At 44.7% G+C, this 26176-nt stretch overlaps 1 protein-coding gene across 1 annotated transcript in view; it reads right to left on the reverse strand.

Moving 5' to 3' along the window:
• GPATCH2 (G-patch domain containing 2) overlaps positions 1-26176 on the reverse strand; it is a 568925-nt gene that overhangs the window by 30055 nt on the left and 512694 nt on the right. The window contains exon 9 of the mRNA XM_086927907.1: positions 22529-22617. Coding sequence (XP_086784033.1) covers positions 22529-22617 — 89 coding nt within the window. The remainder of the gene's footprint in view (positions 1-22528; positions 22618-26176) is intronic.

Here is a 26176-nt window from a genome sequence, read left to right on the forward strand (position 1 = left end):
AGTGCTCTGAAAAAATATGCAAATTTATTTTGGCTGGGCGAGTCGCAACGTCAAGGTTGAAGATCTGAATAGAAGAAAGTCGTTTACATTGCTGCGTCTCCCTGGGTAGAAAATCAATCCTTATTGGCTGGGATGATTTAAAATCAGAAGCATCCGCTATTATAATAGCTTGGTGCTTTCAGCAGTAAAGGCGACATTTCAGAAGCCCTTCTTTGCCTCACAGCAGCCCATGAAACAGACCTCGCCAATGATGCAACGGGTAACAGGCTGTCATTGTGCTTGTGTGCTCTTATGCGGAATGGAAGGCCTCTGCTGAGTGGTCGGGCACTTCCGCTTCTCCTGAGAGATGGGTCGGACAGGGGTCTGGTTTGAAACTGCACACTGCGAGCATTGTTTGCCCTGCCTGCATGGGACCAATACAAAGGGAATCTTTTCAAAGCAAAATGATTTTGTCACCTGTGTGACACATGGACCCAGCTCCCTCCGAGGCAAAGAGCGGGAACCTGCCCTTCAAGCTCACCAGCGTGTAGGTCAGGGATCACATCTGGCAGAACAAGCATTAACCGCGCGGCCGTGAAAGTGATGGCGCCTCTGCTCGTAAGCACGCGCCAGCGAAAGTAACTGCAAGCTTGAGGCCAGCAAAAGCACGTGGAAGCATTTTCTGAAGCCCACTTACTAAAAGTCTCGCCAGAGCAGCGCATGCGCTGGATCAGGCGAGACCTAAAAATGGAAGGTTTGGGGATAGCAAAAGGTTTATTTTGCCAGGTCTAAATGGCAGTCTAAACTGCACACAAATCCTCTGCAATGGCAGGCCTGAGACCTGTTTAAATCGCTACTTAAGAGGATGGCACAATCAGTGCTGCAGGCCCACGAGTAGCATTTCATTTACAGTCCCTGGGTACAAGTACTGCACTTTACTTGGAACCTATGAGTAAATTATTAATGCCAATTGAGTATGAGCCAATATTACCATGTTTAGAGGAGAGAGCACATGCACTTTAGCACTGGTTAACACTAAGGTTTGCAAACAAAAAAGAGGTCCGAAAAATGGAATAGGAAGGCATAAAGTTGGGGGCAAGACCAACCTAAGTCTGACAGGTTTAACACATATATATCCAATGTTGTACAATAACAGGCAAGAGATCACTTCTGCATTGAAAAACATAAGTCTTTCTTAACATGGTTGGGTTAACAGTGGTGGACTGGGATCTAAAAGCAACCCTGAAACATTGTGGTCATATCAATCCCCTGTTATATATAGTGAGTATAATGAGTGAGGTCAACTGTCACCAGGAGGATTTTAGGAGAAATGGGGTGCGAATACATGTGTCCCCAGAAAAATTGGGGTTGTCAACTCAACTCTGTTTACCAGGCTGGATAGTTGAGGCCAGCCCATCCATCACTAAAAGCAGACCCCTGGACCTCAGCCTACTGGGGGGTTTCCTTGGGTCTCGTATAGCATGTCCAGCATTGTTGGCAGAGATTTAAGTTTCTTTCATTGTAAAGCTCAGCTGTCACTTGTGCTGATTTGCAGGAGTGAGAATGCCAACATTTACAATGCCATAGGAGGGAAATATGATGATTAAAATCAAGGGAGCTTAAGTTCTCTGTATGTTTACATTGCAGCGGGGTACATTTTAGGTACGAGGAAGCTAAAATATCATAATTGGTAGTTTTGAAAATCAGGAATAACCACTCTAATTCAGAATTGGTACTGTGCTATATAAGCAGACGTGAACTCTCACTGAGATTTTATTTGGCTAGTTTTATTTGTTGCAGGCTGCAGCTGAAAGATAGCACTTTTGACAGTCCTTTATGTGCTACCACATTCTGTATTGAAAGCGAACTGAAATGATCATTCAGAAAAAGGAGGGTAGCTTCAGCCAACAACATTTCCAAATCTGGAGTCCACAAATGGATAATCACTGAAAATATAGTCAAACATCCCGGAAAGTTAGGCGAATGGCTGAGTATCTGGTCTATTAATTAACCGGGTTTGATTTTACCGGTCTGCAGAAAAGATTTCTACTAGATTTTTCTAAACAATTTTTTATGATCAAGTTAGTCGAGTATCTCAGAACCCTGAGCGTTTCTTGCCCTAAATTTTCCTCATATCATGATCATTTTACTTTATTGTCCCTTCTACATTAGAGTTTTTTTCAATGACATTAAGAATTGCATTCAAAGATATTTATTAGTTTCTTGCCAGCTTGCTAATTGTATTTTTGGACTTGTGTTATATTTTGCATCATCTATCCAATGAAAAAAGAAAATACACACAGATGAATCAAACATTTTGTTGACAAATATTGACATATACCTAGGAGTTTTGCTGATTGCAGGTCCATCACAGAAGTTCTACAAACCACTATATAAATGGAGCAAGCAATTCACCTCATTTGTCTCCCCTAAAAACTATTTTTTGTTACCAGTTTAGTTCTGGGTTCCTGCCAGTTTCACCCGTAACTTAAGTTCAGACCTAATGCCATTAAAGGAATGCCAAGTGAACCCCGCCTCAGGCGGGAGGCCCCTGTAATCAGCAGGAAAATGCATCCTGTCTCTGCACTACATAGTTTGACACTCTCGGCTTTCTAGTTTCGTATCACAATGTGGCACTCAAAAGAAACAAATCTGTAAGCTGCACAAGTCAATAAGTATGTTGTAGGAGAGGTAGTCTACCGTGCACCATAAAACAGTGATCAGACAAACTCTAAGTACATTATTTTCCTGTCTCCGGGCATTGTTTTCTCATAAAATGACTGCCATAGAAGAAAGCGTGTCACCATCTTTCTTCATCTTATTCTGTGCCTGACATGAGCCGCTCTCACAGGAGAGCTATGGAGAGGCCTCCATACCTCGGCAGGCCAGTGCTGCTAGAGAGGCAGAAAAAGTGAAAAATGATTTAAATATTCAGCTTAAATTCTGGAAAAAAATGAAGGGAGATTGGGGTCAGTGAACACAGAGCAAAATACTAGAATAGTAAATGTATTATTAATATTAGGCAAAAGTATTTCTAAACAAACACAAGTATTGGAATTACGCGAAAATAAAGAAACAAAAACGAGGAAATACAATGAGGGGAAAACATGGAGTAAACTGCTAATGACATTTTTTGTAGGTAATGACTAAAAAAGCAGATAAAACATACATTCTTATTCTGATCATTACTGGTATTATGAGGTATTCATACTGTAAAAGTTACGAGAAGGCTAAGAATCACATTTAGGCAGTGGCGGCTCCTCCGCTAAGGTGGAGGAGCGTCGCCCCACTGCTTTAAAGCAGTGCAATGGAAAAAATAAAATGATAATAACAGAAGCTATTATCATTAAAAAATTTGTATTCCAGTTGCGCCAAGTTAAAGCGGGCCTGGGGTTCCATGACATTGGGAAGGAGGAGTGGCGCCTGCTGCATCTAAAGTGTACATGACCGTTTGGCCGGCCAACATGTTGTTTTGGCTGAAGATCCAGGGCCGGCCAAACAGTTGTGCGCACTTTACATGTTCTCCAACCAGGCTACATTACAGACTGGGTGGAGAAAATACTCAGACTTCCTTTCCCTCTCTGAGCACTGAACCCATGCACTCAGATCAATCACAATGCTGCTATCAGCCGCGTCGTGATTGGTTAGGGGAGTCTGGAAGCTTGGGTGCTTCCTGTTCCTGGTTCCTGTGAGGAGAGGCAGTGGCAGGCGACAGCGACCTGCAGGTAAGTTTTCTTTAAAAAAAAAATATATATATATATTTTCTTGACCCCCCCGCCACCATCACCTACCAGCTGCCACTGCACTCAGGATAATAGTGAGAGTTCGGTAAGAGCTAGGTGTTATGTCATTAGGTTGAGCCTATCAGACTGTGCAAGCTGGCTGGTTTTGAAAGACATGTTGTGGGCTTACTAAGAACATACAGGGATTTGCAGCTAGTTGGCTTTACAGTCACCGTTATCTGCTAGCTGTCTATTAGATGACTTTACTTATTACAGCCTGTCCACTTTGTGTTTGCCCCTCCAACGGAGCTAAACCTCTTACCATCTCTTCGAAAGACTGGCTTCAATGCTTCTTCTACTCGCTTTCCAGAAACAATTTTTGTTTTTGTTTTGTTTAAGCACTCCATGAGATTGCATGTGTTTTCCAACTGTCTCTGCCATTTGCTTTTCACTCCACCTCCACATAGCAAGCACTTTCTCGCCCATGTGTTTATACCACACCTGATCCCATTACTCATCACCCCCCACCTCTTCCCTCCCTCTATCTCCCCTATTCCTTTCTTCTCTCCCCCTGCCTGCTTTTTTCCATATGCTTGAGCCATGCTGATTTGCCTTTTCTCCATACCCCTGTATCCCTCCCACTCTCCCTACTCCCACCCAAATCTACCATTTGTATATATATGTATATAGAGATAACTCTAATCACTAGTATATGCTGTAGACCATTGTACTCTCACCATTCCTATGTGACACTTAGAGTTTGTCCATTTGTATCGCTTCCTTAAGTGACTCTCTTCCTTGTGTGACTTTCCAACTTGTACATTTGCAATATTTTTCTGCTTGTATCTTTTATGTAACGCACGTAATCCTAAGTCCTTATGTATTGAAACTGGTTCTTATGTAAAGCGCTCTGACACCTTCGGGTAAAGTTCGCGCTATATAAAATGGCATTAAATAAATGTCCATCTTCTTCATGCTCCACGTTGCTCTTCCCTCTTTGTTCTCCACCCGCCCGACGTGTTGGCCTTTCCCCTTCCTGTCATGTTGCTTCTCCCCGACCGGTCATGCTGTTTCACTCCCACTCCAACCTGATCATCCATTTAATTTTTAAAGAGTGCTTTTGAGTATTTTCTTTTTAAATAACTGATCCACTAATCAACGTAAGCTTTGTTTGTTGGGTTCATTTACTGATGGTTGGGGAAATTAGTGCAGGTGGGGGAATGATTTTGGCACTGATTGTGGTATGTTTTTGTTTACATGTTGGCATGCTCTTAATACTTGCTAGGTCGACCTTAGCTCATGGACACATCCTAGATCCTTATAGATTTGTGACTAGTTGGGGCGCTGGCATCCTGCACACACTACTACACTCTTACAACACCCTATTACGTTAATCTGGGCGCTTAGAATGTTCGTGGCCTGTGGACCCCAAAGAAACATCCCCTGATCCTTGCCTATTTGGAGAGGCATGGAGTTGAAGTTGCTCTGCTCCAGGAGATACATATGGCTCCTGCTGAAGCCCACCTGTTCTCTGACAAATGGGGCCTGTGCAAATACTTTGCAATTTACAGCACATACTCAAGTGGAGTTGCGATCCTAGATAAGGTCGCTCCCCCATAGTGTAGGCCACTCCTTAATCGACCCCAAGGGACACTACATTTATCTCTCCAGGACACTGCATGGTTCCCACTCATAATCACCATCTCCTACACCGTGAAAGTAGACGTCCCAGAATTTTTCGACATAATAGGACGCCACTACCTCACCTGCAATGATTCCCACACCTGGCCAGGTGATTTTAACCTGGTTCTAAATCCTATCCTAGACTCTAATAATTTTGGGAGGGCAGACTGTTCGGGCTCTAAAATAATTAATGTCAATAGATGGTGGGAGTTGAGGGATAACCCCTCCTCCTTCTCCTATATCATGGCCCTCAGTTCACACCCTCCTATTGATCTCTGGCTACTCCCCCATGACACTCTCACCTGGCTGTGTGATATTGGCTAAATGCCATGAACCCTCTTAGGCCACTCCCCAGTAGTCCTTCAGATCAAAATCCCAGGCCCGTGGGTGTCTTCCAAACCACGGGGCTTCGCTCGGCTGCCCTGCTGGATTCTGTTTTTACTTCAGATATAGCACAAACAATTGAAGAATTCTTTGACTCTAATGTGGGCTTCGTCTCCTCTTAGGTGATGGTTTGGGAGACATGTAAAGAGTACATTTGAGGGATTGCCTGTTCTAAACAGTTTGATGTCCCTAAATCCTTCTGGATGAAACTTCACTCTAGAGGACCAAATGACAACCATTCAACAACAATTTGAATCCTCCAGAGATATCACCCTAATGGTAGTTCTTGATGGGCTACTTGCCCTGCATAAAGAGTCTTTGGACTGTGAGGTAGCCAACTTGGGGAAACATACCTGTGCAAGGGTATTTGGTGAAGAAGAGAGGCCCAGTAGGACACTTACCTGGTTCTTGCGGGCCACTCAACCATGAACACTGGTCCTACGCTCCCCCACAGGGGCCCCTGTGATAGGAATGGAGCCCATCTCACAGGCATTCCACGTCATTTATACTGACCTTTACACACCAAAGCTCTCACGTTCTACTGACCAAACTCAGACCTTTCATGAGGACACCATCTTGACTTGGGTGGAGGGTGGGATGAGGGAGTGTTCCTGACGCGGATCACACTACCTAAAATTCTTCACGACAGATGGCTTTTCAGGAGGGAAGGTGCCCAGGTCAGACGGTTTGACCGTTGGATTTTAGTAAGAGTTCATGGACTTGCTAGCCCTGTGACTCGTGGAGCTCTATCATTAGGGCCCAGAGGCCCAGACCGCCGCCAGAAACACCCTCATCTCTCTTATCCTAAAGCAAGGAGAAGACCCCCTGGGAGGTCGGCTTCTACAGACAAATTTCTCTAGACCTGGGGAATAAGATCCTAGTCAGTCAACTCAATCCAATAAGGCACAACCTGGTTAGACTGGACCAGTTCGGCTTTACACCTGGCAGGGCCACCTCCAATAATTGTTGGGCATTATTCTCCATGTTACATAGACTAAAGCCTGAGACCTAGGCTATCCCTGTGTTCCTTGATGCCTGGAAAGCCTTTGATTCTCTAGAATGGCTCCTCCTGTTTGTGGTCCTTCATCAGATGGGTCTTGGGCGTTACTTCCTTGGGATGACAAAACTGCTCTACACAGACCAGACTGCCCAAGTTATGGTCAACTGCCACCTCACAAGACTGCTTGGGATGGGCAGAGGCACGCAACATGGGTGCCCGCTGTGGCAGCTGGTATTTCCTTTAGCCATCAAGCCGCTTGGCTCCATGCCATGGGAGAAACACCATCATAAGCCCTATGATTCCACACACAGTATTATCTCCCTTTATGCTGATGACATGTTGCTGTTTGTTAGGGATCCAGTAACTAATCTTAACCCCATCATCCACTCCAGCGACTTTGCCGGCTTAAACATTAATTGGAGTAGGTTTGAAATCTTTCCGCTCACGGATGCTACTGCCCAAGTTTCTTTGAACTTCCCAGTAATGTGGAAGCTTGACACGGTGTACTGTCTTGGTATACAAATTATGCAGTCTGTTGGATCTATCCTACATAATAATTATGACCCAGGTCTGGAGGGCCTCGTAGCTCACATAGAGAGATGGCGTCCTCTCCATTAATCCTTATCGGGAAGGATGAGGTTGACTAAAATGCTAAGGCTACCAAGGCTTCTGTACTTGTTTATAAACATCTCCATATTACCTGGGAGGTAACGTTTTACCCAACTCCAAACACTGCTGACGAGGCTTACATGAGGAGGGAAGAACCCAAGTTTGAGCTGGGAGAGACTCACATGCTTATCACAGAGGTGGTCTTGCGGTCCCGGAAGGTTATTTCCTTGCAGCGCCGGTACATTGTGCCATTTATTGGCTTAGTTTGGAGCTCCAAGTCCCACATCTTCCTATTGAGTGCAATCAACTGCACAAGGGTAGTCTTGATACTATACTTGCTACAAGACAACAATGCCTTGGTAGTTCTATTGCATCGATCCACTGCATGAACTGGCGTATGTGTTTTCATTCTCATAAATTACCCAATTTGGACAACCCATATCTGCCCCAAAAGTCCAAAATATATGTTAGTGATATATTGCGTCAGGTGGGGATCATTGTTGTGGACCAGCTGTTCTGCACGTGACAGTTTTTCTCCCATGAAAAGTTTCAGTCATTGGGAGTGATCATTGTGCTCAACATCTCCTATTTTTGGACCCGCCACACCGCTGCAGTGCAGTGGCCTGACTTCCCCTGTGAGCTACCCCTCACACGGATGTACATCTTTTCCAAAACCATGGCCTAGGTTTTCCGACTGTACAGGATGACTGAGGGTCTTTTCCCCCATGACAATGCCCCCAGGCACACTGGGGGGCAGGCATGGAGACCACTCTGACAGACTAGGTCTCGGTTCATTGCTGTGAACAGAAACAACTTGACTAGTTTAACCATAGACTCTTTCATTTAATCTTCATTAACCAATCTACAATGCCTCATTTTGTGTGCATCGGATGGACCGAGCCCGGTCCTCAGCATGTTCCTGGTGCTCTATGGAACTTGCTGACTTTTTACACTTGGCGTGGGGGTGTTCCCTGATACATGCATTCTGGGTGGACCTAGCTGACATGATCAGTGACATAATACACTCACAAATCCCCTGTGCCCAGCTCCTATGCTCTTTGGTCATGATTCAAATATACACCACACCTCAAGGCTATTAGTCGCCTTACTGTTACTGCTAGCCCAACACTGGGTGGCCCACTTGTGAACGGAGGGCCCACTTCACAAGCACTGTGACTGGTTAGAAGATGTCACTTTCTGTAATGACCACGCTGAAACAGGGATATTTGGGTGCAATATCGAGAATACAAGGTTCAACTTGTGGCTGTTGATGTGGCCTCCACTGTACCTTCTTTGAGTCATCCACCATCTTAAGACACTGAATGACCCATTCCACTAATGTGTTCCGGAGGTCACGAGCTGCACTTTCCTAAAGGTCAGTGTATCAATATTATGACAGGGTGCTATTCTCACCCTCGTAAGTGTATATGTACAATCACGTGTCCAGGCTTTATAGCCAAGATAATAATGTGCTAGCTTTGGTCAACTTCTGTTATTACATCCTTTGCACTGTGATGAATATTTAGTCGATTTCGGAGTAAAAAAACTAAAAACAAAAGTTTTAAAAATAAACGAAATCCACAAAGTACAACACTGAAAATGTATTGGGCAAGACTGAATTCTTTAGGATACTGTATGAAATTGAGTTTTTTGTTGGCAGAGGTATGCACCCTGCCAAGCAGGAAGCACCACTCTAGTCAGGGTAAGCTAGGAACACACTAAAAGATACTATGTGCTCACCCTCTGGTAGCTTGGCATAGAATAGTCAGGCTTATCTAATGAGGCAATGTGTAATGTATTTGTGAAACATACAGACACACAGTAACACAATGAATACACCACAAAAATACTCCATGCAGGGTTAGAGAAAATAGATAATTGTATGAGAAAAACAATACTAAAACAACAAAAACCCAACAAATAGAGGCATAGTTATGATTTTTTTAAGATTAACCAAAATATAGTGCTTAGAGTCATAAAGCATTAACCGGGGACATCTGGTTGCGCTAGATCAGGGCAAACTGCGATGGAGGGCAGGCTGCCTACAGAACTCACGCAGGTCCCACTGAAAAGGTACCTTGGATGGATGAAGTGTTGACGTCGAGGACCAAATGCGAGGAGCAGAGGAGGCAATGCGTTGTTGTTGATCCTTTGGATGCTGACGATGCGTGGGTTCTGATCTGCACAGTCAGTGGAGCCTCGTTCACAAAGCCCTCTGTGATGCAGGCAATGCTACGTTGTGGAGCTGCGCAGTCTATTGAAGCGATGTCGTCAGGCAGCCGCTGTGTTGAAGGGCAATGTGCCAATTACGATCGGCGCAAAGTCGATGTGTGGATTCTGCTGGTTCAGCATAGAAACAACCACTTCCAAGGGACAAGGACTGATTTGGCACCACTCACCTGGCAATGTAGGACTCACAGATGGCAGAGTTCAGGTGCTGATGCATGGTTGGAGGAAGTCTTTGATGGCCCTCAGACTTCAGTATAGGGGGTAAGTAAGCAAACCCTTGGAGTCCCTCTGCCTTCCAGTGAGATGGCTTCAGTTGTTTTCCTCAGCAGAGCAGAGGTTAGAAAGCAGCTGGCAACAGAGAGCACATCAGAGCAGAAAAGCAGTTTTTCCAGAGCAGCAGTCCAGCAGAGTGGTGGTCCTTGTAGCAGCAGAACAGTCGTTCTTCCTGGCAGAGTTCTTCAGAGGTCCAATAGTGTACTGTCTTGGTAGGGTCAGAGACCCAGTACTAATACCCAGTTGTGCCTATGAAGGGGGGTTGATGTCAAAGAAGGGTCTTTGAAGTGCAGACAGGTCCTTTCCTCCCAGCCCTGGCTCCAGACTATCAGTAGGAGGTAATTGGCACTTTGTGTGGACACTGCCTATTCTGGTGTAAGTGTCAGCCCCTCCTTTCTGCTCAGGAAGAGCCATCAAAATGCAGACACACCTATCCTTCCTGAGTTTGTGGCTGTCTAGACAGAATGCACAAAGTGCAGATGTCACTCACGCCAGACATGTATTGGAGACAGGCTACATGTACACATAGCAGTAAAAGCAGGGAAATGTACACTTTCTAAAAGTGGCATTTCTAAAAAAAAAGTAACGTTAAATCCAACTTTACCAGTAAAGAGGATTTATCAATACCATTCCAAAGATTTAAAACAGGGTGCCGCCAATCCTTTCTAATCAGGAATTAGAGCCTAAAAGTATATTAAGGAATTTCCAATATTAACCTATGAGAGGAGTAGGCCTCACAGTAGTGAAAATCAAATGTGGGTGTTTGTCACTACCAGGACATGCAAAACTTAAATGTACATGTCCTTCCTTTTTTCTTACACAGCACCCTGACCTATGGGCTACCTAGGTCCAACTTTAGGAGTGACTTTGGTGTAATAAAAGGGGAGTTTAAGGCTTGGCAAGTTGTTTTAAATGCCAAGTCTAAGTGGCAGTAAACTGTACACACAGGCCCTGCAATGGCAGGTCTGAGACGGGTTTGAAAGACTACATGTGCGGTTGGCACAATTAGAGCTGCAGGCCCACTAGTAGCATTTAGGTTACAGGCCAGGGTTATATGGTAAACCACTTTACAAGGGACCTACAAGTAAACTACATATATAAATTGTGTATACACCGGTGTTACCATGTTTAGGGGAGAAGCACGAGCACTTTAGCACTGGCCAGCAATTGTAAAGTGCTCAGAGTTTTAAGGCCTACAAAAAGAATCAGCAAAAAGAGGAGGTAAGAAGGCAAATATGGGGGAAGAACACCCTCAGGATAACAGATACCTTTTAAACGACATTGACATTTTGATAGTATAAGAGATTAATGATGTGATTCTATTGGCCAAAACAAACACTCAGTCTTCTTTTTGGCTCTTACAAGCTCATCAAGGGAACCTCTATCTATTGAACCTCATGTGCACACATTCATTGTGTTTCTTTCACCAATAAAAAGGAGTATGATGGTATTTTCTCTCTTTGAAACTCCTTTTGCTCCCTTTTGCTGGATTTCCAATCATGCCAAATATTACTAGGGTTCTGAACCACAATGTGCCCCAATATATTCCTAGATAGTTACACAACCTTTTACTTAAATATGTCCTACCATTGTTTCATGTAACAGGTTTGGTGCTGACCTTTAACCTAGTATGGTGCTGCATAAATGTTGTGTGCTTTTCTCCGAAAACTAGCCTAATTTATTATGCATGAGGATTCTCAGTATCACAGCAGGCTTACCATCTTCCGCATAATAACTCTGTATAAGGGTCATCAATATCGTCATGCTTGCCCGACTTGCCCACACTACCATGACACATCAAGGTAGAACCCCTGAGGGTACCTTTTGGGTATATAAGCACCACATCTTTGCTGGGCAAACCAGCGGAGCAAGACTACCATGCTGACACGAGACGCCAACGTCCCTTCAGGCAGATACTCCAGCACGCCGTGGTCTAACATCCCTCGCGGGGTGTTCAACTCGAGAGCAAGACAGGGTCCTACACTCTCTCACATCAGGTAATGGAGTTGGCTGTTCCCTAGGGAGATTCTTGGCTATACACCTACATACATGCTAGGTACACTTGGGTACATCTAGTTAGGATTGCATCGTAGGAGTACGCATTACTACTGTCATGTATTTAGATGCCTACAAATATTCACTGTTTTAGCACTATGGTAGAGTTCTACCTTTTATTTACTCTGTTGGTGCTAGTAATTGTATGTGTATATATATATATATATATATATATATATATATATATATATATATATGTATATATATATATATGTTTCTGTCTCATTGTTATTGCAGAACACGTATTTTACAATAGAATCTCTCTGATTCAATAAATACTTATTGAAAACGGAACTGTAGTTTATTCATCCACAACAAACTGCTATGGGTGTGACAACTTCATTAGGGGGAGGAGCAGCGAGCGCTGGACAGTATTTCACACAGGTGGGGATTGATGGGTGTGTTCTGCGTTGGGCGCTGAGGAAGGCTGTCAAAGCCGAAATGCATTCGCCACCGCTGCCAGAAGAAGAATAAATACGAGCTGGCTTCTCTGAAAACCCCTTCGGCCTCTGAGTCTCTCTTGTCGGGAGGGACTGTTTCCACGAGATTTTGCTGCGCCTGCCAGGGACGCATCACGGATGGCCCCGCGACACCAAAGGTCAAAGGACAAACACTGGCATCAGACTGCTTGCAGCTGTAAAACGTCGAGGTATCGACAGTTCCTTTGGACAGCCAGCAGCCACAGGAAAATCCGGGGAGACCTAGGTATTTTACCGTTTGGTGCAAAGTCCGCATTGACTGCCCCTGCCCCGCCTGTGTTCCTGTGGAGCTGGAAGTTGCGGAGTAAGGGGACCAAGGGAGCCGGCCGTGGATGTTCCTCAACTTGGATGTGCACACAACCTACCTGTAACCAGCGCGAACCCATTGTTTTGCCTCACTCCGCCACACCACCCACCCAGGCTAGACGTTACAGCGCCTGCTGGGAACTGTAGTTTATTCATCCACAACAAACTGCTATGGGTGTGACAACTTCATTAGAGGGAGGAGCAGCGAGCGCTGGACAGTATTTCACACAGGTGGGGATTGATGGGTGTGTTCTGCGTTGGGCGCTGAGGAAGGCTGTCAAAGCCGAAATGCATTCGCCACCGCTGCCAGAAGAAGAATAAATACGAGCTGGCTTCTCTGAAAACCCCTTCGGCCTCTGAGTCTCTCTTGTCGGGAGGGACTGTTTCCACGAGATTTTGCTGCGCCTGCCAGGGACGCATCACGGATGGCCCCGCGACACCAAAGGTCAAAGGACAAACACTGGCATCAGACTGCTTCCAGCTGTAAAACGTCGAGGTATCGACAGTTCCTTTGGACCGCCAGCAGCCACAGGAAAATCCGGGGAGACCTAGGTATTTTACCGTTTGGTGCAAAGTCCGCATTGACTGCCCCTGCCCCGCCTGTGTTCCTGTGGAGCTGGAAGTTGCGGAGTAAGGGGACCAAGGGAGCCGGCCGTGGATGTTCCTCAACTTGGATGTGCACACAACCTACCTGTAACCAGCGCGAACCCATTGTTTTGCCTCACTCCGCCACACCACCCACCCAGGCTGGACGTTACAGTGCCTGCTGGGAACTGTAGTTTATTCATCCACAACAAACTGCTATGGGTGTGACAACTTCATTAGGGGGAGGAGTAGCGAGCGCTGGACAGTATTTCACACAGGTGGGGATTGATGGGTGTGTTCTGCGTTGGGCGCTGAGGAAGGCTGTCAAAGCCGAAATGCATTCGCCACCGCTGCCAGAAGAAGAATAAATACGAGCTGGCTTCTCTGAAAACCCCTTCGGCCTCTGAGTCTCTCTTGTCGGGAGGGACTGTTTCCACGAGATTTTGCTGCGCCTGCCAGGGACGCATCACGGATGGCCCCGCGACACCAAAGGTCAAAGGACAAACACTGGCATCAGACTGCTTGCAGCTGTAAAACGTCGAGGTATCGACAGTTCCTTTGGACCGCCAGCAGCCACAGGAAAATCCGGGGAGACCTAGGTATTTTACCGTTTGGTGCAAAGTCCGCATTGACTGCCCCTGCCCCGCCTGTGTTCCTGTGGAGCTGGAAGTTGCGGAGTAAGGGGACCAAGGGAGCCGGCCGTGGATGTTCCTCAACTTGGATGTGCACACAACCTACCTGTAACCAGCGCGAACCCATTGTTTTGCCTCACTCCGCCACACCACCCACCCAGGCTGGACGTTACAGTGCCTGCTGGGAACTGTAGTTTATTCATCCACAACAAACTGCTATGGGTGTGACAACTTCATTAGGGGGAGGAGTAGCGAGCGCTGGACAGTATTTCACACAGGTGGGGATTGATGGGTGTGTTCTGCGTTGGGCGCTGAGGAAGGCTGTCAAAGCCGAAATGCATTCGCCACCGCTGCCAGAAGAAGAATAAATACGAGCTGGCTTCTCTGAAAACCCCTTCGGCCTCTGAGTCTCTCTTGTCGGGAGGGACTGTTTCCACGAGATAGATAGATAGATAGATAGATAGATAGATAGATAGATAGATAGATAGATAGATATATATATATATATATATATATATATATATATATATATATATGTTTCTGTCTCATTGTTATTGCAGAACACGTATTTTACAATAGAATCTCTCTGATTCAATAAATACTTATTGAAAACGTCCCCAGCATTTATACTCTGTATTGTACTGTTTTCACAATCCCCGAGGGGACAGGGTTGTCATGTTCAACAGTTGCCAGAAACTATTCGCTCCTTGGTGAGGTTGTGGGGCTTATTAGTGGCACTGTGAGCTAGCTGGTCTACAGTCGAACATATCCTGTGGGGGTGTCTGGAATTAGTCAGGACTCCAATCCCTTAGTTTATGTTGTCTAAATAAACAGATCCTATATAGAGTTATAGGAATTACACAACACTAGAGCAACCTCATTGCTAATGATTTTTTTTTAAAGAAAACTCTAGTGTTTCAGCACACTGTGGGTAAAATTGTTGAAAATCTAAACTTTCGAGTTTTTGAAAAAAGACTAACATTTCAGATTTTCATTTAGGCTTCTGTAAAGAAATTAAATTGTGATGTTGATAACGTTAATTGTGAAACACGGAGTTAAAAACTCCATAGTGCTTACAAACCAACATTAGGGGTAGGCACAACTTGTGAATAGAAAAATAGATCTATTTACATGAAAACAGATTTTGCTTAAATTACTACATTGCATGTACCATGCCACAGATATCAAAATATTTATTTCAGCTATGGAGGGAAGCAATGTCACCTCTCCCTTTCTACAATGTTAAGAATATTAAACTGGCCCTAGTGAATACTGTTTTAAACAGTTCTCCAGGAAACAATGTTGCCTTTCCTTGTCGCCTGAGCTTCCTTTGAAACAGTAAAGCTTGTTTCATCCACAGAGCCACACAATACAATTTCAAATAAATGCATCAAATCTTTTTCCAGTGTTGCAATTTCGAAATGCAGCATAGCTATTACAGCTTTATTTAAAGTTCTACTTTGCCTTAAAGGAAGCCATTTTTACCACAATTAACCCCCTAAACCTTCCTGCATGAACCGTTTCGTGTTGTTGTAAGAGAGAATATATACCGTTTTCTATTCAACAAACATCAGGGCTGTTGTGATTTTGACTCAAGGCATAGAACAAGTTGCAAATCTAGAAATCAATACCACGCTCTATCAATATTCATTTTATTTTCTCAACACAAAGTATAAAGGTTAAAGAGTAATAAATAAGCTCGCTTTCTGAAATAAATTGGGTCTTCTTGTCACAATTAATACATGTTCAAGTGATAACACCACTAGTTGTTCTGGTTCTGAGATTGTGTCTGAAGGCTCGCCCTGTAGCAGCTGTTTTATTGGCCATGAGGAGAAGATGTGGAAAGGCCAAAGGAGAAAAGTTATGGCTAGCAGATACATTTCAGTTGTTTTTAATCACAATTCTGGCCTTATTTATAATACTGGTATATATCTGACTCGGTGCTCTATATAGGCTTGTTATCTCTGCTGTGAAAATGTACTGTAGCTTTGATACCTTCGGGTCTAGCTAGTGCTATTTAAAACTCTCAAATAAATAATTAAATAATTTCTGATGCAAAGTGTGCTATTACTAGAAAAGGAAGTACAGGCTGCAATTTTGGGGCAGGTTACCAAATTAGATAGTATCCCTGCCCTATCTGCCAGCCCCAGATTTGACTAGCGAAGTTCACGAACAGCACTAGTCTTCTCTGTGATCCGCATAACGAAAAAGGCCCCACAGACCCTAGGTATGTGAACAGGCATATCTCCTTCATTACCCAGACAGTAAAACACTTCAGCTCAGTTTCTGAACCTATATTTTGGACAGCTTTGAAAATCATTCCATCAGCATTAGTAGAGGACACAGACAGAAAGGAATTGATAAGTACCCATATGAGCAGCTCCTTCTATTCTCACACTGCTCTGCAACATCATTCCTACTGGCAGCTATCAATTCACTGCCATGCTTGAAGCACAAATTGGAAGATAACACTCATCAGCCTACAAGAACAAAACACAACCAGGATGTGGCCAAAGGGCTAGAGCGGTGGACCTCGAAGCTGGGAACGGGGTTCGATTCATGGCAGGGATACTCAACATCCTGTGATTCTGGGCCAATCACTTAATCTCCCCGTGCTTAACAAAAATGAATGTGTCCTTGTGTAACTCAACTGGTGCTCATGTAAAGTTATCGGATACCTTCGGGTCGAGTTCACGCTTTATGAAATAAACAAAAAACACCTTGCAAAATCACCCTTCAAAATGTCACGAGCATTCTGATTCTAATTAAAGAGCTTTGTGGCCTCATCAATACAAAGCACAATATAAATGCAACAATATAAAATATATAAACGGGACATTTACATTTAGTGCAAACAAGTATGACTAGTAAAATTAGAAACAAGATGTTTTGGAGAGCCCATTCAACGTTTAATGTACATGGGTTTATCTTTCCCAATGAATACTTATTTTTTTAATACATGATGCAATAAATAGCAGCACCAATTTATTGAACAGAGGTTCCACATATAGCAAATGTGACATCATACGAACATGGGAATAGTTGGGAATATTTACAAAGAGAAAGAAACAGTGTGTTCACAAAGAAAATGGTACACAGGGACATGGTTAAGTGACCAAAAAACTAGGCAGGCAAACAGCTTCATAGCCCACGCTAAAGATAATTTGTTGCAGTTCAAGGTCTCATTCCCAAGACTGTGTGTGGACACAAATGTAATTTCAAAATGCAAGATTTTGAATTTCTTAGTGTAAACTCAGGATTTGTGGATTTTTATACCCACAAATTTCCAACAGCAGAACATTCATCAGTATGATGCATTTTTCCACTGTTGGAATTTAAGGAAAAGGTAGAAAATGGGTGTTCCCAAAGTCATACCTGTGTGGGAACTCGCTAACAGTCCATCTAATGCCACAATAGCAGATGTAAATCAGTAGAAAGGCCAGTAATCCGTCCCACAATCCCAATGCAAACACATACTGGATGGGGACACAGGGGAAAGTCCGCTATGATGGTGAATGTGTTGAGAAGGATGGTGAGTTCTCCCCTGATTTCTTTGTTTCCAAATTTGAAGAGGTGGGAGGGGGGCAGGGGAGATTGAGGTAATGATAGCTGGCGATTGAGGTAATGATAGCTGGCAGTGAAGTTCTGGACAGCCTATTCCAGGTTGGTTGCAGTGTTGGGCTGGGTGGTGTTGTGAGCACCCGTCCATTGGGTCTTTGTTACTTGGTTGCAGAGGCAGTAAGAGGAGCTCGGGGACTGGGTGGATGTGCCCGGGGAACCTGTGATGGTTAAATGGATGATGGCGTGGTTGCTCCAGGTGAATTTGTTGACATGGAGGGACTTGACTTTGTCACAGGCTGTGAAGATTGGGTCTAGTGGTTGTCCTGCACTGTGTGTGGGTTTGTGACCGGTTGGATGAGGCCAATGTTGTGCATGTTTTCCAGGATCCTGGTGGAGTTGTCGTCTTTGGGGTCATCAAGGTGGAAGTTGATGATGCCTAGGAAGATCTAATGCTTCGAGTCGATAGCTATAGGGGCAATTAATTCAGCAATGATATTGAAGAAGCCAGGGTGTGGTCGTGGGGGTCTGAAGGCAAGGGTGCCTCTGATGGTCATTCTGGGTGTTCCATGATCAGTGTTTTGTAATCATCGGTTGTGGTGCAGTGGAGAGTTTCCTTGTTGATGATGGTGATTCCTCCACCGTGCTTGTTGGAGCGGGCACGGTGCATAATCTTGTAAAAGTCGTGTTTTACAGTGGCGATGTCGGGAGTTGAGAAAGGTCTCAGTGATGAAGATAACGTCGGGGTGAGGTCAGTGATGGTGTCCCAGGTTTCAGTGGCGTGTTTTCAGAGCGACCGGGCATTGAGCAGGATGCACTGGAGCTGTTCCTGGGTTTTTGAGGTTGGCAGGGTGGGTGAGGAGATGGTTCTTGCGCAGGTAGGAGGTTCTGAGTTGCATGTGAAATGGCAGGGGCTGCAGGCAAAGGGTTCTTCCATTGATCAGGGAGAAGTGAAGCAGCAGTTGTTCTTGAGGCATCTGGGGTCCAGGGCCAGGAGCTCTGCAGTGGAGTATCTGCCAGTGGTCAGAGGGCCAGGGTTCCTGGCACTGGGCATGGTCCAGGAGCAGATGGGTGCCGATTGGCACGCCTGAAGTGCGGCTGCGGCCTCCATTAAGTAGGTCCTTATGGAGGGAGGACGTTTTCACGGATATCTGCTTTGAAAATGTTTTTTAAAGCACAACTTATGAAAAGGGGGTATTTATGATTTATTTCGAAATTTGTAGAGCGCACAGCTACCCCCAACGGAGGTGTCCCGGCGCTAAGGCAGTCAACTGATACAGGTACACAGGGTGTTAAGAGCTGTTGAAGAACCAGGTTTTTAGAGCTCGCCAGAAAGCAAGTTCTAATTCGGTCAGGCGGAGAGGCGGTGGCAAGGTGTTCCAGAGTTTCGCGGTCATGACCGCAAATGCTCTGCCGCCTGTCCTCGGCTTGCGAAAGTGGGGAATGGCTAGGAGCCGCAGGTGGTTGGATCTCAAGGCTCGGTCATGATGGTAATGTTGGAGTCTGACTCTCAGGTAAGCCGGCCTTGACCCCTGGTTGCTCAGTGCGCCAGGGTGCGTGCCTTGAATTCTATGCGCCTGATGACGGGCAGCTAATGAAGGTTTCTCAGGTGGGGTGTGATGGAGTGGAGGTAAGGTACCTTGCAAATCAATCTGGATGCAGTGTTCTGAATCATTTGCAGTCTGTGGGTCAGACAATTGGGGAGTCCCAGATAGAGACCGTTAGAGTAGTCCAAGTGAGATGTTATTAGGGTTTGGACTACCGTTCTTCTGCAGTCCAATGGGAGGAAGTGGAGGAATTTCCTCAGTGTTCATAGCTTCCCAAAACAGGAGGAGGAGACGACTTGCCTAGTCAGAGATTTGCAAGAGAGCTCAATATCAAATCCGAACCCCAAGTTTCTCAACGAGTATACTGACTGAGAGGGGAGGGGTCAGTTCTTGTGGCCACCAGAGAGCAGCGGGTTGCGGGTCCTTCTGGTTGAAGAAGAGCTCCTCGGTTTTATCCGAGTTCAGCTTGAGACAATTTTGGGTCATCCAAGCCGATATATTACTCAGACACCTTTTAGAGTTGGCAAATGCAGCCTCTGACTGTTCCTTAAAGGAGAACACCAGTTGGGTATCGTCTGTGCAGGAGATCGCCTTCACCCTGCAGGATTCGACCAGTGCTTGGAGCATCGAGAGGTAGGCATTGAAAAGGAGAGGACTAAAGGTGGATCCTGGAGAACCCCACATACCAGGGGTTTCTGAGAAGAGATGAAGGGACGGAGAAAGACTTGTAACTGGTTCTCCAGGAAGGACCGGATCCAGGACAGGGCCGTGCCCTGAATTCCCAGGCACATTAATCTCTCCAGGAGTATCGAGTGGGCCACCGTGTCGAAGGCCGCTAACAGGTCCAGTAGCACAAGCATAGCTGCGCTGCACTGGTCGATAGTCGCGCGAGCACTCTCTGACACTTCTAGGATGGGGGTTTCCGTGCTATAGCCTGCTCTAAAGCTGGATTGGGAGTCATGGAATCTATTTTTTATTCCAGAAATTCAAAAAGTTGACTCTGGACTAACTGTTCAAGAATTTTCGCTGGTGCCGGCAGAAGAGAGATTGGTATGAAGTTTTTATATTCTGGAGGGTCAGCATCCTGTTTCTTGAGGATTGGCAGAAGGAAAGCCTGTTTCCACACAGTTGGGAAGATGCCCGAACTCAGAGAGGAATTCCAAATCTGGTTCAGGAGGCATTAAAGCAGGGAGCCAGGAGTTTAAAAAACTGGACAGGGCAGGGATCACACGGCGAGCCAGATTTGCATACTAATAATATTTTTAAGGAAGCATCGCGAGAAAGAGGACGGAAATTGGTCAGCGCCTCAGTGTTGACCGAAGGAGCATTGTGCTCAGACAGAGTAAGGTTGGAAGGAAAAGTGGATAGATTGGATTTTGCCCTGGAAAAAAAATCTGACAATCCAACACAGAAGGAGGAGGTAGGAAGTACCATACTGACAAGGGAATAAGGTTTGGTAAAGTCTTCAACAATTTTAAATTGTGTTTTTGCAAAGTTTTCAGCTAATTTAATCTTGAGGGTGAAGTAGTCCCTCGTGGTACTGCACTTGAGTTTGTGGAAGGTTTTTAGGGCCTTTCTGTAGGCAAGCTTGACTGCGGGGTCGTAGGATTGTCCTCAGTTGCGCTCCAATTTTTTACATCGTCTTTTCTCAGCTCAGAGGAAAACCACGGGGCTGATGGTCCCTTCCTGGTGGAGTTGAAATCACATACCATATCCAAGCATTCCCTCTGTCCAATATCCCAGTGGCGACCAACCCTCACTGTGCATGGCCTTCAGCCATGCAAAGCAGGGGTTGACCACAATACATGCCCTTTGGTCAGACCCTGTGAACAATCCACAACAGTCTGTCAACACCAGTTCCCATAAGCCTTCAGGTAGGCACAACGTTGGTTGGCCACAGAGCCTAGCCTTCAGTCAGGCCCTTCATCCAACCCAGTTTGGCCAGTCAACCACCGCTTTGAAGAGGGTTAGCTAAGTTCAGCTTTAGTGCACCAAATCTTTTTCAAACTATGTGCTGGATTTCTGAATCCTGAGACACCAGGAAAGTCACAGGTCCCAGGGAGGGTTTAGGATTTATAAATCCTGTGCTGGATTTGTGAATCCTAGATAATGAAAAAGTTGAATTAAGGGTTAACTAAGGTTAGCTAAAGGTGAAAGCTGACTTCAACACAAAACTTCAAAAGACTAGAAATAAAACATCAATATAGTATGCTAATCCTAAATATGAGACACTTTTTTTTTTATATAAAAGGTAAAAAAGGCCTACTTAGACAAGGCAAGCAGAGATGGTGAATATGAGCCTTCCAGCTCTCCTTCCTTGGGCAGGACTGAAAGGGGTGCAGGACAATTAACTACAGCAATTTTGTGAAAGTGTCATAGCCCAGCACTTGTAACACATGTGTATCGTTTACAGTCTCCCCCTGAGTTGAGGAACACTGGGAGACATTTAAATATGTTTTTTACTGATTCAAAGAGAGGGAGATTCCAAGAGAGAATTTCATTTTTTATATCATCTATGGGGGACATCTCAGACCTATAGAAAAATATCATTGACTTCCTTAGTACTGTGGAAGGCCATGGATGCAATTCCAATGCCTCCCATCGCTACCGCAGGAGTAACAACCTCACATTGTTTAAACAAAATGTACTGGAACTCTCAAAGCCCTTAAATGAGGTGGGAGGGGGAGGTAGACAATGGGGAATTCAGACCCAAGTGCTTTTCAAGTTTGGAGCGAAGTGATGTGATCCACAGATTGTTGACCATGGCGTCTTCCTAAAAGTCCTGAACCCTCAGGGTATATTACTATGCCCTTGCCCGCTGCACAGTACAGAACAGCATCCCCAGATACTGCCAGGTTGTCCAAAATGTTTGCAAAACCTGGACCGAAAATGTAATGCGGGGCCCTCTGGGTGGGTCCATCTGTTTCTTATCAGGTGCTGTAGGAACCTGTTTCTAAATACTAAAGTAAATGTACTTCAGCGAAAGTGTAAACGTGGCATATGCACAGGTACGGTCGGTTACATAGGCAATCTCATCTATTGAAAAAAGTTATTTTTTACTTTCGATAAAAAAAATCTATAAACACATTTTCCTGGAGAAGCACAAGGTCCCCTTGTGATGGCACTGGTAATGACAAGGCCCCCCGGCGGCTTCAAGCAACACAGGAGAGTTCAGGGTCAAGTTAGTGGCTCATTTTAGCTCCACTTCCCTGCGCACAGAGGTCTGAGTTTATCACTAGGTATTGAATAATTACTGCACAATGAAAAGACACATCACATTAATACTCTATAAAGGTTCGTCGCTGCCAATAATATGGCTGGAAACAAATATGCAGCTGTCAATAATTTGGTAGTATATTATTTTTTCAGTAAATAACAGCATACCCACAATAATGTTTCTGTGCTGCACAGGTTTCGTATAGAAAGGCATAGGCTGCGTGGAGTAACAATGCATTGCAAGGCAAGACATTCGTGTCAAGGGAGTTACCTGCTGGCACTGGTCCCGGCAGCGGGGCAGCCTTCCTTCTCCGTTTGATGTCTCCCATACACAGGGAACCTAAGTGAAGGCTTGTTTGTCTGTAAGTAATTATTAGAGAAATCTATTAACAAAGGGGGGAAATGCCACATAAATACAGAGCTTGTATAATCAGGGTCTAAATCAAAACACTCCCTGCAAAGCTGGCGCTGCATAATAAAACCACCAATCCTGTTTATATCGAAACTTAATTATATTTGTTGACAAGCGCTCAGCAGCTAAACGCAGCATCATAAATTGTTAGGGGGGGGGTGAATAATATAATAGGAATGTTTTTTAATTTTCAAAACTGGCAATCTTTCTTACCCAACATAAAATCAAACAGGGTGGCTGGTGACAGGAAGATTGCGAAGATTAATTATATAAAGAGATCACAGTATTGTTGCTGGCTTATCAATCGGTTAGCAACGCCTCTCTGTCAGAACAGCATTTAATATAAGAGCATCGTTCACGAAGGCTGAAACGGAAAGTTCTGAAAAAGTAAACCCGGGGCTAATACATTTTCATTCCTTTTCGCCCATCCAATTCCAATCCAAGATGGCGGCCGGTATCCAGGGCCGGACTGGGAACCGAAACCGGCCCTGGCAAAGTGCTCGGCCGGCCTCCCCGCTCCCCCCCAGGGGGTATTGGGGTGCGACCGTGCTCTTTGCCAGGGCCGGTTTTCCGCCGATTTTGTTACAGGGCCGTTTTTGCAGCTATGCTGCAAAAAACGGCCCTGTAGCAAAAACGGCCCCCTGGGGCACAAAACCGGCCCCCACCCATGCGGCCGACCGGGGGATTGCCCGGTGCCCGCAACGGCCAGTCCGGGCCTGCCGGTATCACTGCAGTTATTAACTATAATTAATACCTGTTAGGATGTTTGAGCAGACGACACTAATGGGATGTTTCCTTCCGAGACCTACTTTTAACAATTAAGAGTTGATTCTTGGCTGGCTCCGTCGTAAGACACCAGACATGCAACCTCAGCGAGTGGCAACTTTCCAGCTCTTAATAGGCTGAAGTATTGCAGCTGATGTCATGCCAGGCTGTTCCAAAAAGTTAGAAATCATGAGCCGAGTATGTGAGAGAAATGCACTAATGAGATAGAACAGCAGTGTTGCCATGGTAGGAAGGAACTTCCTTAACGTGACACTAAGAATTCCAATGAGGCGCTGAGGACTCAATTCTGAATGCCATGAAAACAAAAGTGCAGTAGATAGAAACTTCACACACCGCATAGAGCATGTGCCACCCTGGCAAATGTGGGAGTAGCATAGGCCCTAGATTAACCCACCACCACTAAACCAAACACGTATAAGGGTGAGACAACGTAACACGAATCCTTAATAGCTTAAACAAATGCACATTGGGTTTCAGATATGTATATGTTGGTTGACAAGTAATCTGTGCCTGCAGAATGCTTTCACAGAACATTGTCTTATGTCCAAAGCTCTGACTATGCCATGTCTATTTGGTATTTACCTTTTGGCATAGGAATATCATGCAGGGTGGTATTTTTCCAGAAATGGATCATGATTGGTGGTGATTTTCGACGCTTGAGCAGAGAGTACATCCAAAATTTTATTAGGAACAACGAGACGAGTTCAACATGAAAATTCGCTTTATTTTTGTTATCCAAAGCACAATAAAGAAGAAATAAGGCATTGTGACTTTATTACATCATGGAGTATACGAGTAAAGCAACATAAAGAGAGCCTCTATATTCTGAGATGGTAACCAAGACATCCAATCAAGACTTGAACAAGCAACACCCAAAAGAAGCCACCTGCAGAGCAAAGCATGCACATGCATTCTATATAGGAACACCATCCAACAGAAACCCAGCCCATGTATTTGGAGGTACCAATCCAAAGTAACTAATGTGTGAAAAGTGAAACATTCAACAAACTGGAAACAACTGCAAATAGAACTGTTTCAGAACAGCAAGACAAATCATAATTGTGATGTCATCAATGATGTTTTTTGACATGTCATGAGTGATGTCCTATGTGAGGTCATAAGCAGTTTACAAAGGGGGCATACGCGATGGATAGTTTGCATAACTCGAACAACCACATATCAGTGCTTTTTCAGTTTTGTTTTGTAACCGGCACTTTAACTGAGTATATTTCAGAGTTCTCTTTAAATGTGCATTATGGTCTTAGAACCAAACCTAACCATAAGGTCACCTAAAAATTTATTTTTTTCAATGCATTTCTGGGGATTTATGATCATACACCACACCACTCAAACACTAATGTACAGCATATCACTATGTATATAAACATTTATAATTTGATTATATTTATGTTTCTAGATATGTGTAATTCTCTGTACAAATATGTATAATAATTATGGATTTTAATATATATATATATATATATATATATATATATATATATATATTACCTACTGGCGGTCGCCAGTAGGTAGTTATAGTTAGGATAATTTTCAATGTTAAATCTCAACATTCTATTTTGAATAACTTTGGCGCCGGTTGACGAATCTGCCTGAAATTTTCAGGAAAATGGTCTCATGGCGGTCCGGTCCTTCCCTGAAAGTTTGGGGGGGATTCGTCAAGCGGGGGCCGAGATAAAAGGGGGGTCCCAAAACGCGTTTTCCCCATGTTAATTTCCATAGGGCGGTCGATTTCACTTTTAGCCCGAACGGCTGAATGGATTTCCACCAAACTTGGCAAAATTGTAGGGACTGGTAGCCCGATGTGCCTTTGCTATGTCTCAAGATATGTGCTCCAGTGGATTTTGAGTAATTTAGGTTCAAAAAAATATATATATCTATAGCCGCGCTGCCGTGCGCGCACGGGAGTGCGCTCCAGGCGCGACACGCGACTTGCGCGCAGGAAGCTGATTGGATCTCAGTTGTCTGTAAACATTCTAAACAGTGCGGAGCGGCCGCCATCTTGTGTCTCGGTAAAATCGAGACACAAGGGGTTTGAAAAAAAAAGGGGCAAATGACCATAAGGGGGAAGAGTAGACCCCCTCTGACCCCCTAGGTTTGATGTAGGGACTAAAATAGGGTCCTGCAGGGCATTAAAATTTTTTTTTCGTTTTGCGCGGGGATATGCGCTCTCCCGTGCGCGCACGGGAGTGCGCTCCAGGCGCGACACGCGACTTGCGCGCAGGAAGCTGATTGGATCATAAGGGGGAAGAGTAGACCCCCTCTGACCCCCTAAATCCAGGACTATATTTATGAAGGCCTTGCGCTGTTAGTTTTGCGCTTCCTGTGCGTCAATTTTTGTGACGCACCAGCGGTGTAAAAAAATGCGCATTGTTATGCAATATTTAAAAAGTGACGCATCTATCTAGATGCGTCACTTTTTAAATATAGTGCAACGAGGTACATTTTATTACACTGCTGGTGTTATGCGTCACTTTTCTGTGCGCACTCCTTATGACGTTCCAGATGTGTCATATTTAATGTATGACGAATCATGTTGCAGATACAATATGGCGCAGAGTTTTAAAAAGTGACCCATGTACCTAGATGCGTCACTTTTTAAAAATAGCGTCAGGTATAATGTATGCAGAGGGGGTGTTCTCCCGCAAAAAGCTTTGTAATAGCGACGCAGTGAAATCTTTGAGATTTCACTGCGTCAGTTTT

Source organism: Lissotriton vulgaris, chromosome 6 (assembly GCF_964263255.1).
Source record: "Lissotriton vulgaris chromosome 6, aLisVul1.2, whole genome shotgun sequence".
Lineage (NCBI taxonomy): Eukaryota > Metazoa > Chordata > Amphibia > Caudata > Salamandridae > Lissotriton > Lissotriton vulgaris.